General features: G+C 36.9%; 1 protein-coding gene across 3 annotated transcripts in view; it reads left to right on the forward strand.

Annotated features, from left to right (window-relative positions):
* TMEM181 (transmembrane protein 181) overlaps positions 1-13141 on the forward strand; it is a 33875-nt gene extending 20734 nt beyond the window's left edge. For 2 of the 3 annotated variants that reach the window (XM_054630433.2, XM_054630434.2), the window contains exons 7-17: positions 89-169; positions 1121-1220; positions 1943-2073; positions 2677-2768; positions 3869-3926; positions 4576-4678; positions 4775-4826; positions 5420-5502; positions 6586-6675; positions 8288-8354; positions 9241-13141. In XM_054630433.2, coding sequence (XP_054486408.1) covers positions 89-169; positions 1121-1220; positions 1943-2073; positions 2677-2768; positions 3869-3926; positions 4576-4678; positions 4775-4826; positions 5420-5502; positions 6586-6675; positions 8288-8354; positions 9241-9319 — 936 coding nt within the window. In that variant the 3' untranslated portion in view covers positions 9320-13141. The other variant, XM_077175439.1, reaches the window with a different exon arrangement.
* Positions 13142-13830: the final 689 nt, after the last annotated feature.

Consider the following 13830-nt stretch of genomic DNA (forward strand, 5'->3'; position numbering starts at 1 on the left):
TTTCAGTATCTGCAGTAAAGTGCTGATTATTGATGTCATATGTAGTTTGTCAAAATATTACTCATTGGGCTCTTCTGTTTTCTTGTAGTGGAAGACCTACAATCCAACCTTTTCACAAGTGGAGATATGGTTCCGATTTGTCTTTGTAGTTCTTACTTTTATGGTCACGGTAAGATTCTTTTGCAGCTTTTCTGGAGTTTATTATGTAGACAGCTGATAACAGTGCTCTGTAATGCTGGTTTAGGAATTTAACCCCAGGCAGCAAAGTTGACATGTCACTGGCTGGGTGTAAAAATGTTTCTGAAATACTTATGTAGTTGCTGGTTTTATGTTTATACAAGTGGTATTGAAAGGACATTAAGAAAATAGGATAAACGGGAAAACTTGTTTTTCTAAACTCTGGGTTTGGATTAAACAGAAAAAAATTGCTTAGACAAAGGAAATTGTGATGACTAAAGGAAAGTATTATTTTGCAGCGTAGGTAGGCTCAGGAATAGGATGGCCAGAGTGTGGGCTGCTTGACCTTGATCTGACATGAAAGTTATCACTGCCTTGCATGTGAGCATGGGCCACATGACCTCCAGAGGTCCCTTACAACCTAAACTATGCTATGATTTAGATGATGTCTCCTCTCTAACCTGTCTTGGCTCCTGGAAAAGAAGTGCTTGGAAAAAAAGCCAACATAAAATCTAAAATCCTGAATTTTCAGAATAGGGACACCAAAATACTACATGCTTCCATAGCATTTTTCTTGCAGATGATGTTGCTCAGGTAATTGTGAATATAAAATGCAATCTGCTTTTTTAAAAAGTGAGTTCAAGTGGAAGTCATTGGTAGTGTGTGACCAGTAACGAGGCAACATCCTTTTTTTTCACACGTTGTTGATTTTCAGGTACTGGCTGCTTTACTTCCCAGTTTGCTTGAGAAAAAAGTAATTTGCATCGGGGTCAGTGAGCAAACTTGAAATAGAAACTAGGAGACCTGGTGTCCATTTTACATTGTTCTCAGTGGCAAAGGCCTCATGAAGTAGCCTTGGCAGTGTGCTCAACTCTGTCCTAGCTCCGGTTAAACCATTGAAGGCTGTATTCCTTCCTTACAAATTGTTGTTGTTGTTTTACAGTGTCTGTTTGCACATTCCCTGCGGAAATTCTCCATGAGAGACTGGGGTATTGAACAGAAGTGGATGTCCATCCTACTTCCTCTCTTGCTACTTTACAATGGTACTTGTATCCTTGAATTTTTGGAAAGGCACCATTTTAAAACAGAAGCAGAAAAGGAAAAGACAAAAAGAGGAGGCAAAATGGAATTTCTCCTTGAACTTATAAGCAGTTGTTTATAAAGCTTCAGAAAACTAAATTTGAAAAAAAACCCAGCCCTTTCCAAGCGTAGCAAATTCAAGGGCATGAGTGGGTGGATTTTGTTCTTCTCAGTCACATGGATGTCAACTGTTTATTTAAAGCTGTGATTGGAATAGGTACTTGCCATACTTAACCTTTCAATTTCTATTTGTCTGCTGTCTTCATTTTTCAGATATTCACACTTTAGTTAAAAATGGAGGCTACTTTTGGTCCAGTAAAAAAATTCTGCACTTTCTAGCAGTACCAAAAGAATATTTGCATCTTAGTCATTATACAATAATTTTTTAGATCGTCACCCTTAACAGTGGTTTAATAGAAAGTCTAATAAAACCTAAAATCCTCTAGAAATGTTGGCAACCATTCAAGATTATTCCTACGGCAGAGTGGATTGCTGCTGGAGGCACCATTTTCTTTGTTAATTTATTTAAAATAAAGGAAGCTTCAGTTTCATTTACTGGGGCAAATTGAAAAAATCTAGGCTTTTTTTTGTTCTGCTGAAGTTAGATTCTGCTTTACTTTTCATAATGAAAGGCTTTTTTTTCTCTTTGTTTAACCTTTTTTTTGTTGTTGTTGTTTTGTTACAGATCCATTTTTCCCCCTTTCTTTTCTGGTGAACAGCTGGTTTCCTGGAATGCTCGATGATCTATTCCAGTCACTGTTTCTGTGTGCATTGTTGTTGTTCTGGCTTTGTGTTTACCATGGTATAAGAGTACAGGTAAGAGATGCAACAGTATCTTCTACTTACTGAGGAGACAGGACTTGTTTTGTTCAGTTCTCTCAAAAGGTGACAAAAATGAAATCAAATTCTTACAAAAACAAACATTTATATTATTCATGAAGTACAATGTGACATATGAAGCTTTGGAGTTAGAATGATTTATGGTGAAGTAGATTATTTTGAGTCAACCAAGCCTAAATGCAATAGATGAGACAGTCGTCAGAATTATGATGCCATTATGCTTCATTCTTGCTTGAAGGGTTTTGGTGTTATATGTGGTAGTTGATTGTTTTTTTTAAACTAATTTAAAATACTACATAAGAGAAATAGGAATTCTGGAGCCTATATTTGCATTATCAGTGAAATATGTGGGACCTTATAAATAGGATGCTCCAACTCTAATTCATCTTATTAACACAAATGAGGATACAACATAATGTCTTCTCTAGTCACTTGTGCAGGATAAAAATACAAAAGATGAGTCTCTTAATCCAGTTCACATTGAGTGAAACAAAGATGACAGTTATTTTATTTTGTAAAGAACGAATAAAATCTGAAGTATGGGTTCACACTTTCACCACACTATTGTTTTCTTGACAGGGGGAAAGGAAGTGCTTAACTTTCTATCTGCCCAAATTCTTTATTGTTGGACTGTTGTGGCTGGCCTCTGTTACACTGGGAATATGGCAAACGTAAGTAATTTAAAATGTATTGCACAAAATGAGCTGAGAGTGTTCAAGAATGAGAATACTGTGTGTACCTGGTGGTATCTTTTTCTTAATGCTCGGATTGTGATACAGGAATGGAGTTCAAATTCTTCATCTCTCTGTTCTGCAAAATGTGACTGATTTGAAAACACTTCTCCATGGACAACCTAGTAGTAATTAATTTCATAAATCTGAGTGTCATGTCACTCATGTCATGAGTAGAAATCATTCTACTTTGTCAGTATGTTATGGCTCCCTACAAGAATCTAGTGCTATGGCTCAATTAGTATTTGTAGCTAATTGAGTAGCTGAAGCAACAGTTTCTCTGTGGCTAATTATGACATAGTTTGACCAGACTTTCTTGACTATTAAACCTGCACCACTGGTACTGACATGGCTTAGTCAAGCTATGCTGTCTTTACTCAGAACTCTATTATTTAGCTTGGTTTAGTGATTCTCCCTTTTTTCCAGTTTGTTGTGTTAAAGGTGTCACTCTTCCCTACCCAGAAAACTTCATCCATTTTAGTACATCTGTAGTTTTACACTGTTTTAGTCTCAGGTGTTGGTCCCTTATTTTATCTCTCAGAAGGAAGATACCTTCTAACCTTCTCCTTGCCGTTGTACATTTTTGAAAGCATTTGCAGGAAATGCTCATGCTATTAGTAAAATTGCTATGAGGGAAGGCCTCATGCACCAATTTTCTAAGGATAAAATGTAGAATTTTATCCTTAGATAAGGATATTATCAGTCTTCACACTGTATTGTGAAGACTTGAAAGAATCCTGAAGGCTTGTAGGAATTTACATTATACACATTTTCTAAAAAACAAGTGGGGAGATTAGACATGATCCCAATTTAAATCCTCCGTATTTCTTCAAATTTAGTTTGCTATATATGGTAAATTGTCATGACTCCATTGGAATGAATGGCATTGCACCAACTTACCCAGCCAAACCCTTTTGTTATAAGCAGTACATAGTAAGCTTAAACCTTTTCTTTGTGAGTGGGTTTCTTGGTCAGCATGTCTTTTTAACTTTGGAATTGTGCATTTTTAATACCACTTTTTAATTTTGAATCTTTTCTAGGGTGAATGAAGTACATGACCCTACATATCAATACAGGGTTGACACAGGTAATTTCCAGGTAAGTCAAAAATTACTTCTTGCTGTCCAATTGTCAGGTACAGTTAGGCAATATAAGGAGATATAGGCCTTTTCTTTTATAAAAATGTATAACACAGTTTAGAAAACAGAAAATGCTGGTCAGACAGTCTTATTCTGACTAGAGTACTTTCATTTTTGCTTTAGATCATGAATACACCATATTGATATCTGTCCCATTGAGAAAAGTAAATTGTCTTGCAAATCTGGAGACTAAACACCACAAGTTTTTTGGGATCGAAAGAAAAAATTTTTAGTCTGTTGTTCAGTTTTGTACCTCTTAACTCCCGCCAAGGTCCCCATCCCTAGTACATTTCAGACTTTATTGTTGTAAAGGAAGATTTGATGTACAGGGGTCCTTGTATGTTCTTGGGAGCTGTGTTTTCAGAGAATTATGGATATTCAACCAACTCTGAACTCAGTTAACAAAATCCTGGTTTTTATTAAGCATCCTTTCTTTACATTCCCCAAAATCCTCCCTGGATGTATCACCATCCTTGTTTCATGAGCCTACTTTCCCTGTATAAATGGACCATTCTATGTTGTGCTTTTGGGAACTAATTATTTCTATTGACAGAAGAAGGAATAGATGAAATCTTTTTAAATAATAAAATGTAACACTTTCCTTATAGGGAATGAAAATCTTCTTCCTTGTGGTGGCAACCACATACATTCTCTACCTTTTGTTCCTGATAGTGAGGGCATGCTCAGAACTTCGAAACATGCCTTATGTTGGTAAGGAATACTTCTTTTGATTCTTCCCAAACAGGCTTGCTTCCCCTAGATGTAGGTGTAAATTCACTGATAGCAACTTTTCTCAATCTTTTTCAGATCTCAGGTTAAAATTCTTGACTGCATTAACCTTTGTAGTGCTTGTCATTAGGTAAGGCTTTTCAAAGTACATTTGTCAGTACTCTCCTAACTTTTTTAACCTTTTTTTCAGGGCTTTGAATACGGTTTGTTGTAATAAGTTAGTCAATGAAACTGAAGAATGCCTTTTAATATTATTGTGATGGCAAGCATTTCTTAATTTTTTAACCCTTCTGAGGCTTTTTGAGCTAAGTTTATATTATTTTGATTACCATGGCAGTGCACAAGATTTAGAAGTTCACTTGGCAGAGTTCTTCTGGAGCTTTGTAGGCTTCACTTAGTCAAAGCAGAAGTCTACTGTTAATTTCTTACATTACTGTTAATATCTGTTTTCCCTATACCAGGCTGTTATTTCAAATAGCTGTTGACTGTTGGATTGTCTGTAGTGGGTGAAATCTGAGGATTTCTGCTTTTCTCAGCTGAGTGCTAACTTTTAATCACAAAAGGATCATTCTTAATTTAGAACTAGCTAAGCAAATGTATCTTAAAATAAATGGTCTGCATGTTAACATAATTACGCTCTCATATACTTTTCTATCAACCTACTATTTAAATTTTGCAGCCTAAAGGCACAGTACACCTATATGCTTTATTTTTTTTCCACAGCATTGTTATACTCTACCTACGCTTTGGAGCACAAGTTCTACAGGACAACTTTGTTGCTGAGCTGTCAACTCATTATCAGAACTATATCCTTGTGTTGTGATACTGCTCAAGTAGGAATGTTAATCTGTTTTCATGCAGAAGGTGCTTTAAAATGATGTACCTAAGACTGAGACCTTTGCCTTCTAGGTGGACTCTCATAGCTGAGTCTGTTTTGTTTGAGATTTCGTGTCAGCATTTTGCCATGGCTCTTGTAAAAGTTGTCTCAGTCTAGTGTGTCCACATGACATGCATCACAACTGCTCATGATACTCTCCAAGAGGAATGAAGTCTTAGATATGCATACCTTATGCATATCTAACTAATTTTAATGAGATATTATGGCAAATTTGGCTGTGTTTGCTGCCTCAGTTGTTTGCTCTATACTTACCAGTTGTCATGGGGCATATTAAAATATGAGAAATTAATAGTTTTGATGTCACTGAAAATGCATTTGTGTATTGGTCCAAGTCTACATGTGATACAGGTCACAACAGAGAATTTAAGTGGCTTGGGAAGGACTGTTTCTGATGTCTGTTGCCAGCAGGATTGTGACCTGTATTCCTGGCCCTTAACCATGAGGTCCTTGCTCTGTGTGACTGCAGCTGCTCTGGTTGCTGATTAGCTTAGATATGAGTTGGGAGGTAGGAGAAAACAATGTGTAAAACCTTTAGTATTGACCTAAAACAATGGCAAGAAACCATCTTCAGAGTTCTCTCCACATATAGTCCTTTCTCCTTCCTTGTTCATCTCTGTGCCAAGGAAGAACTTTTTAAAAAATAAATGAAACCAAACCAAACCCACCTGAACACCCAACTTACTCTGCTTTCTTTCAGTATTCAAGGCAGAGCTATTTGATTGACCATACACTCCACTGCTCAAGAGCAGACTATGCCTCAGCAAATGTTACTTGTGTTAAAGCTTTGTTTCCAGTGGGAGCTTTACCTTGAAATAGGTTGAGTACATTAGTTGTTACTGAATTTAAAACATGCAGTTTTGTTTAGCCACTCATGTTCACAAACTTAAGGTAAACATTCTTTCCATTGAAACAGCCTGTGTATGGGTTGGGTCTTGTTTCCAAAGTTAATATGTATGGAACTATATTGAGCAATATCCTTAACACTTAGTACCAGCAGAATTCTTATCATTTTATGGGTTATTGAACTTTTATCTCTACACATTAGCCTTCGTGTATTCCCCCTCGAAGAATGCACTGTATGGTAAGTGTGAGCCATTGTCTGGCAACATGCATGACAAGAGCTGCCATACTAGCAGATGCTGTGCAATGCCTTTGGATTCTGGTTGTCTCATTACTGTTCTGGTTTGCTTTGAGTTAACATAAGCAGAAGCTGCAGTCACTGCTCCTGAGCAAATTAGTATTGGAAATATGAAGGAACACATAAAATGTAATCAACTGATTAGCTGAGCTTGAATTCTTGTGCACTTAGATCAAGTTTACAGTCACTATGATGTTTGCATGTGATGCACCAACATTTGAGGTGACTCACAGACAGCCCTTAAGGAACAACATCACTTCATTTGTACTTTGTTCTAACAAAAATTAATACATCGGCATGCTGGCAAACTGGACTCTGAAATCCAAGTGCTGTTGGAAAAATAGGAGTAAAAGTGATCTCTAATATGGGAGAAATTTTGGAGAACTTTCTGTGGGGAGGGCTGCACAGGGCCCATGTAAGCAGGGACAAAGGACTGAGTCAGTGGCAATTCTGGTTTTGCATTGTGACATAAAGGACACAGTCTGACTCACATGATGATTATAAAGCGTTTCCCTCACTGAAAGATAAAGATCATTAAAATAAATATTTTTACTGAGTATATTCTCTGCTTTAAGCATTCTGTTCAAGGTGCAGAACCATAGAAGAGCCCAGGTTGATAGAGACCTGGAAAGATGATGTGGCCCAGCCTTTAATGGGAAAGGAGGCCTAGATGAGATTATCTAGCAACCTGTCCAATCGTGTCTTGTATGCTGAGAGCTTGCAGGGAGAAGGCACTAAATAGTGCAGCTTGTCCTTTCTCTAATTTAGAGTTGAGATGGACAAAACTGTTCCAGAAAAATGCTATTTTTCCATCCCCAATGGAAGAAGAACTGGCTGGATGCAGATAAAGTTGGAAGCCTTCTGCTGGATTGCAGAAGTATTTGTTTGTAGACAGCAGAAGGTAAAACGCTGCCAGGAAAAAGTTGCTATGGCAAATTGCTAGATTGAATTTTACTTGCATATAACTATTAACTGCAGCTAAGCAGCACAGATTATGCAAGAAATTAAGCCCTTAAAACAAGCTAGAGGGAGTTGTCATAAATAGCAATTGGAAAGTATGTGTTTCTTTTCATCTCACCATAAAGGTACAAGTTGTTCCTTCATCTCTTTCAAGGATAAAGAATAACTCAATAATCACTGGATAATCACTGCAGTCAAGGGATTCCAACTCTAGTCTACTATATTTTTAGCTTAGAAATTAATCAAGAAGTCTGTGCTTTTTAAATACATATGAAATTTTGATTAAGAATAATCAATTTATGTGGAAGTCAAAATATGACATGGAAAATTGCACAGGGGAGGAAATTAACTCAGACAACATGGAGAATATTTATCTAAAAATTAGATAATTATGTTGTCTGTTTAACTCTTAAGAATACTATAATTATGTGACTGAAGGGTAGTGAATTTAAAGGAGAGAATTCCTGTTTAGATATAGTTTTTTGAACTGTGGTTGTGACTGCCTTGGAAGTTGTGCCTGTTGCTACAATATTGAGTTAGCACTACAGTCACATGTATTTAACACACTAAATTAACCCTTATTTGTGTTTTTCAGAATCACAGTTGAAAGACAATCCTGCTTTTTCTATGCTGAATGATTCAGATGACGATGTGATTTATGGGTAAGATTAAAAAATACCTATGGAGAGTTACTTCTGGTGTGTTATTTTTGTAATATTCTTTTACATATTAATTAAGTGAAAGGTTTGTTAATGAAAGTTTTTCTGCCTAAAGAATAGAAGTATAGCCTTTTCTGAAACAGAAATACAATGAGAATGCATGTTTTTTTTTCTTTGTTTTGGTTTTTAAAAGGGATTGCCATGACACTGAAGCAAACAGGTAAGAAGGTATTATGATGCTGGTAGCTCATGAAGTGAAGGCAGTAAGAGCTGTGAAGGGAAGGGGCTTCCTTTTTACACTGGGAAGGACTGCAGGAGTCAGATGGAATTAGCAAAGAGCCATCTCATGTAAATGCTTCAGGCAAGGAGAGTGGCCCATTTTGGGTCTCCAGCCCTTACTGAATGAAGAATAATCAAGTCTAGCAAAACTTCCTTGAGTTGGATGATTTTATGTGATACAAGAATTACAGTAGCACTTGAGACCCATCCCAATCAGGTGTCTTTGTGCTGGACACTGAAATACACCTGAGATGTTTTCACGTCTTACCAAAGATGCTGAAGTGAGGATGGGACCAACACTGCAGTAACCTGAACAAGTTCATGCTGGGATAGCTTGCCTTTGGTTAGTTAGATAAGTAGTAGTAGTGCCAGCTTGCTTCTTGCTATTCTGTGTGAAAAATGGCTTTCACTGGAATAACTTTTATTATGCATCATCCTCTGGAGGAAAATCCTGTGCTGTTCACAGCTCCCACAAGGAAGAAAAACAGATACCAGCTTCTTACCCAAGTAACAATTTGATGCCTCAATGTAGTTTAGAACTTTCCTCTTTATTTTCAACTTCCAATCTGAACACCATGTTGAGAAGTCACAACACGTGTCTGTTTCACAGGAGTGACTATGAAGAGATGCCTCTTCAGAATGGCCAAGCTATTAGAGCCAAGTATAAAGAAGAGTCTGACAGTGATTGATTGACTGGTTTCAATGCAGACAGACTTGTGCATCTGGAGTACAGCCACTTCTGAAGTTTTCCTAGGTGGGCAACTTCTTTGGGTTCCTACAGTCTGCTGTCATCTGAACCCCAGTTCCCAGGGACATCCTGCTTCTGTTTCTGTTTACAAGGATAAAACTGAGAAAACAAATGATGGAAATGGTTGTGGTGAAAACTGAAGAAACCAAAATTTGTACATTCTTATAAAATGCCTAATAGCAAGATGTCTGTGAACTAAAATCTTCATCTATTTCCGTTTTAAAGTCTCGCAGATTGTATACTGAGTTTCAAATTGCTTCCTTGCTGCTCAGTTTTGGGTTTTGTTTTGGTTTTTTTGGGTGTTTTGTTTTGTTTGGGGGTTTGTTTTTGGGTTTTTTTGTTTGTTTTTTTGGGTTTTTGTTGTTGTTGTTGTTGTTGTTTTTTCTCTTTAGGATGATGTACAGCATACTGCCATTAATCTGTTGCATTTTGCATTAGCTGTTTTGTTATACTGTCCACCATGGTATGAAGTGCCTCATTTCCCTTTCAATTTTCTACCTTAGCCTTTTGAGCTGGAGGCAGTGAATCAGGTCTTTTGTTTTGTTTTTTTTTTAATCAGTGCAAGAAGACACAAGCTTTCTATTCTTCCTTCAAATAAGTGATATAGACGTAAGGCCATTTTTAAAATACATTTCAGTAAGTTTACCAGATTTATAAGTGCAAGATATGGGCAAATAGGCAAGTTGTAGTGAGCTGAGCCAAAATAATCTCAGTGGTGCAAAATTATTTGTATAATTATGTGTTTCATGACATGCTTTACTGCCACAGCAGAAGTGTCTGTGTTGGTTTTTTAAAACAGCTCTTTCAAATGGAATTATTTCAGCCACAACGAATCTCAGAAGGAAGCCAGTACTGTGTTTTTACTGGTCTTCCTGTATGCTGAAGGAGATGGTTACTTGCAGAGAATAAGAGTATGAAAGTATTCTAAGGAATTACAGTTTCAAATTTCCAAACATTTCATTTTTAGAGATTTTTTTTCCGACATCAATTTTCCTTAAAGTTGTGTTTCTAGATAGTTACTCTACATGCTAGGAACAGTTGTGGTTGCTCATGTATTGAACGTGCCTGAGAGTCAGCTTGTGAGCATGTTCTGTGCACAGTTCAGCTTCTTTGTCATACCAATCGCCACCTGTATGATGGGAACTTTTACTAGCACATGTTGTGATTATCTGTATTCCAGTCTGTGCTGGAACAAAGTTATATGGGAATGAAGTATTCCTTGTATAATGCTGCTGCTTCTCTGTTTAGAAGTTGGTTTTCTCCTACACCATTGTTCAGTTCTTTATTTAAGATGTTTGTTTGTAACTACTTTTGTTTTCAGATACTTGACGTTTCTAAAAGTATCTGCTTTTTTCATGTACTTACAACAGAGATTTACTTTTGAATAATTTCTCTGCCCTGCTGCTTTAGAAGATTCCCAAAAGCACTGTTAATCTACTACATGATGGTGCTGGGTTGCACTAGGGAATTGTGCTCATCATTAAAGCAGTTTAAGCAGAATAGTGCAATGAAGTCCTGCTAGACTTGCTGAGTCACACTGGGGAAAAAGGAGATTTGTTCTGCTTTAATGCAACAACTGCTCTAGACCGTGCCCATTGCAGTGACCTTCTGGTGGCTGTTCAGGATCATGAAGGGGAGGCTGCACAAGGCAGCAACTCACTCAGAGAGGACCAAAGGAACTCCAGGTTCATGTGGTTGTGCCCTTGTTGTCATAGAATAGTTCAGATTAAAACAGTGCTCTGCTAAAGATGTGTCATGAGATTTTGTGTGCGTCTGGGAGAGAGAAGGAAAACTTTCTAAAATTATATGGAGATGTGAAATTTTTGGAGAGTACCTGAAATTAAAACCTTTTTTTGCCAGGGATCATTTCTTTGTTAGAAGCCAAAGCACTCTTGTATGGCTAAAGCAAGGATATTGCTGGGGAGGAAGGGCAGGTTTTTCCCTTTACCTTCTTAGTTGGTATTACTTTAGAAGAACATATAGGAAAACACTAAAGAAGTAATTCAAGTAAGTGGTGGTTTTCTTTACAGAAAGTAAAATGTACCTTCAGCACTTCTTTTTAGACTATTTTGAAAGGGTATGGGAGATGCTCTGTATCCTAAAACTGTAGAGTCCATTCTCATTTTTACTATTTCTGAGATAACTCTCCCTATTTGAATGTAGAGAATTAGACTTGGCATTGTTTACATAAGCCAAATCCTTTCAAGTTCCGTTGGAGTAACAGTGGGTACAGGAAGCAGGTTTTCAAAACCTGATATTTACATGGTTATTATATACTCAGATATTTTTCCTCTGATATTGTTTAATTCTCTCCGAAATTCTTACAAAAGATAAAATTTGACCAATGTGCAAAGTACACCACTGTTTCTTATCAAAGTCTGAACTGGTTGTTACAGTTAACTCAAATAGTGTCATGCCTTGAGATTTCATTAACTAAAACCATATTTTAATCTAACTTGGAGATTATTTTTTCTAAGCTGTTTTCAACCAAATTCTCTTGTAGTTTTGTTTCACTTCACTACATCACTACATTCAAAGTGGAAATAGAAAAGCTTAGAATGGGAAATGTGTACTTGAAGTATCTCACTATGAAAATAGTGAGAAAATAATTTCTGTGGTCATTTTTAGAGATTATATTTAAGCAATGTTTGCCATGCAAAATAGCTTTCTATTTTGGAAGTGCTACAGTGTTATGGTAGCTTGGTTGAATCACTGTTGCATCAAATTCAATATACAGTAAGATGCCAAAAGCAGTGAAGCAGATGAGAAACTGGTTTTGCTAGCAAGACTCCTCTTATTTCCATGATTGGAGAGCAGACAGTATTTGAAGAATATTCCAATAAGGGTTGTAAACAGCTTGGGAGTAGGTGGCATAAATTCACCTCTGAGTAAAGTATTGAAATCTAAGGGTCAAACAGAAGAAATCTTTTTAAGAAGCTAGCCTTGCTTTCCTTTTATTACTGCTGAAGTAGTTATTTGCATCACTACTGCAGCTGTACAAAACAAGAAATGTACACAGGAAGGCCCCACTGCACACAGTGATCCTGGCTCTAAGGGAGACATCATCCATTAATTACTGCAAGACTTCCACGTACACAGTGATTACAAGGGACTTCTAAGAAATCAATAATTGAGTGCAAGCCAGTCATACCAACTACTTTCTGTAGTATTTGCTGTACAAATACAGTCGGTGTTGAAATTGGTGGAAACTTTCCTAGGACTGGCCAAGAGGCAGCCTAAGGCTTAACACCAGTGAGAAACGGCTTGTGCATTGGATTTGTGGTACCAGTACTGGGGAGAACAGTTCCAGCTAGGAAAGACTTCGATCTGTAGTCTTTCTCTGAGCCAAATGACAACATTTCATCCATAGTCACTTTATTTCCCCACCCATTTCCTTTTGCTTATGCTAGTAATAACTTTTGCATTACTGTAAAACATTTTTTAGGAGTTTGTAAATATGTAAAATGAAAATACGGAAAAATTGTATACCAAAATGGTATAAAAATGTGTAAGATAAATGCTCTGTTTAATGAGAAGCTGTAATTAAATGCTGCTTTGAGAAAGTGTGCATGAGGACCTGTTAAATATTCTGTGTATCTGTAAGTTGTGCTAATAACAGCAAATTATGCATTTATGTTGTAAAACTTCATGCTAATGTGGAATATGAAGGAAAATTCAATATTTTACTTCAAGGAAGTTTCTTGGAAGACTTTATGTGCATAATCATTGTTAAATATGTTCATAATAAAGTTTTATATCTTTATATTGTATCCTAGGTTTATTTTCCTTGTACTGAATTTTAGTTTCCTTCTCATAAACTGTTTTCATGACTTACTCATATTTTCAGTTTACATACATTTTTTATGTATATGCGTATTTAAGCTTGGTTAATTGCTTAAGGCTGGGATCCTTAAACTGTGTCATTGCAGATGTTTTGGATTGTTTTGGGGTGGGGGGGGAGTTTATTACCTTGCCCAGGCTTGAAGGTGGAAGGACAGGTTGCTAAGTTTTTTAAATACTTACGCAGCTTACTCCTGGCTGTAGTATCAGATACGGTGGTGGTCTTTTAGCAGCAGCAGTTAATCCTGGAGCCATTTCCTTAGGTTTTAGTTAACACAGGTCAGACTCCTCTGTGGCAGCAACAGTAAAAGGCTTCCCCCTTCCTCTTCCTCCTCCTCCTCCCCTACAGACTGGTGCTGCCATGCCCCCCATTTCTGTAGCTGTAATCATATGAAGAGCCACGGCAATAAGCAAGTGACAGCAGAGACTGACTGTATAATTACCTTGACTGCTCCATCCACAGTTTTATTTTTTTTTAGGTAAATTAATTACCTAGAGCCAGGACTCTGCCAGCTCATCACCCAAGTGCTTTACTTTGGCTGGAAAAGTGCTTAAAACTAAGGAAATGAAAATTTAAAAATCAGTTACTGTAGAACACCAAAACATGCAATT

The sequence above is a fragment of the Agelaius phoeniceus genome, chromosome 3, assembly GCF_051311805.1.
Source record: "Agelaius phoeniceus isolate bAgePho1 chromosome 3, bAgePho1.hap1, whole genome shotgun sequence".
In the NCBI taxonomy this organism is placed as follows: Eukaryota; Metazoa; Chordata; class Aves; order Passeriformes; family Icteridae; genus Agelaius; species Agelaius phoeniceus.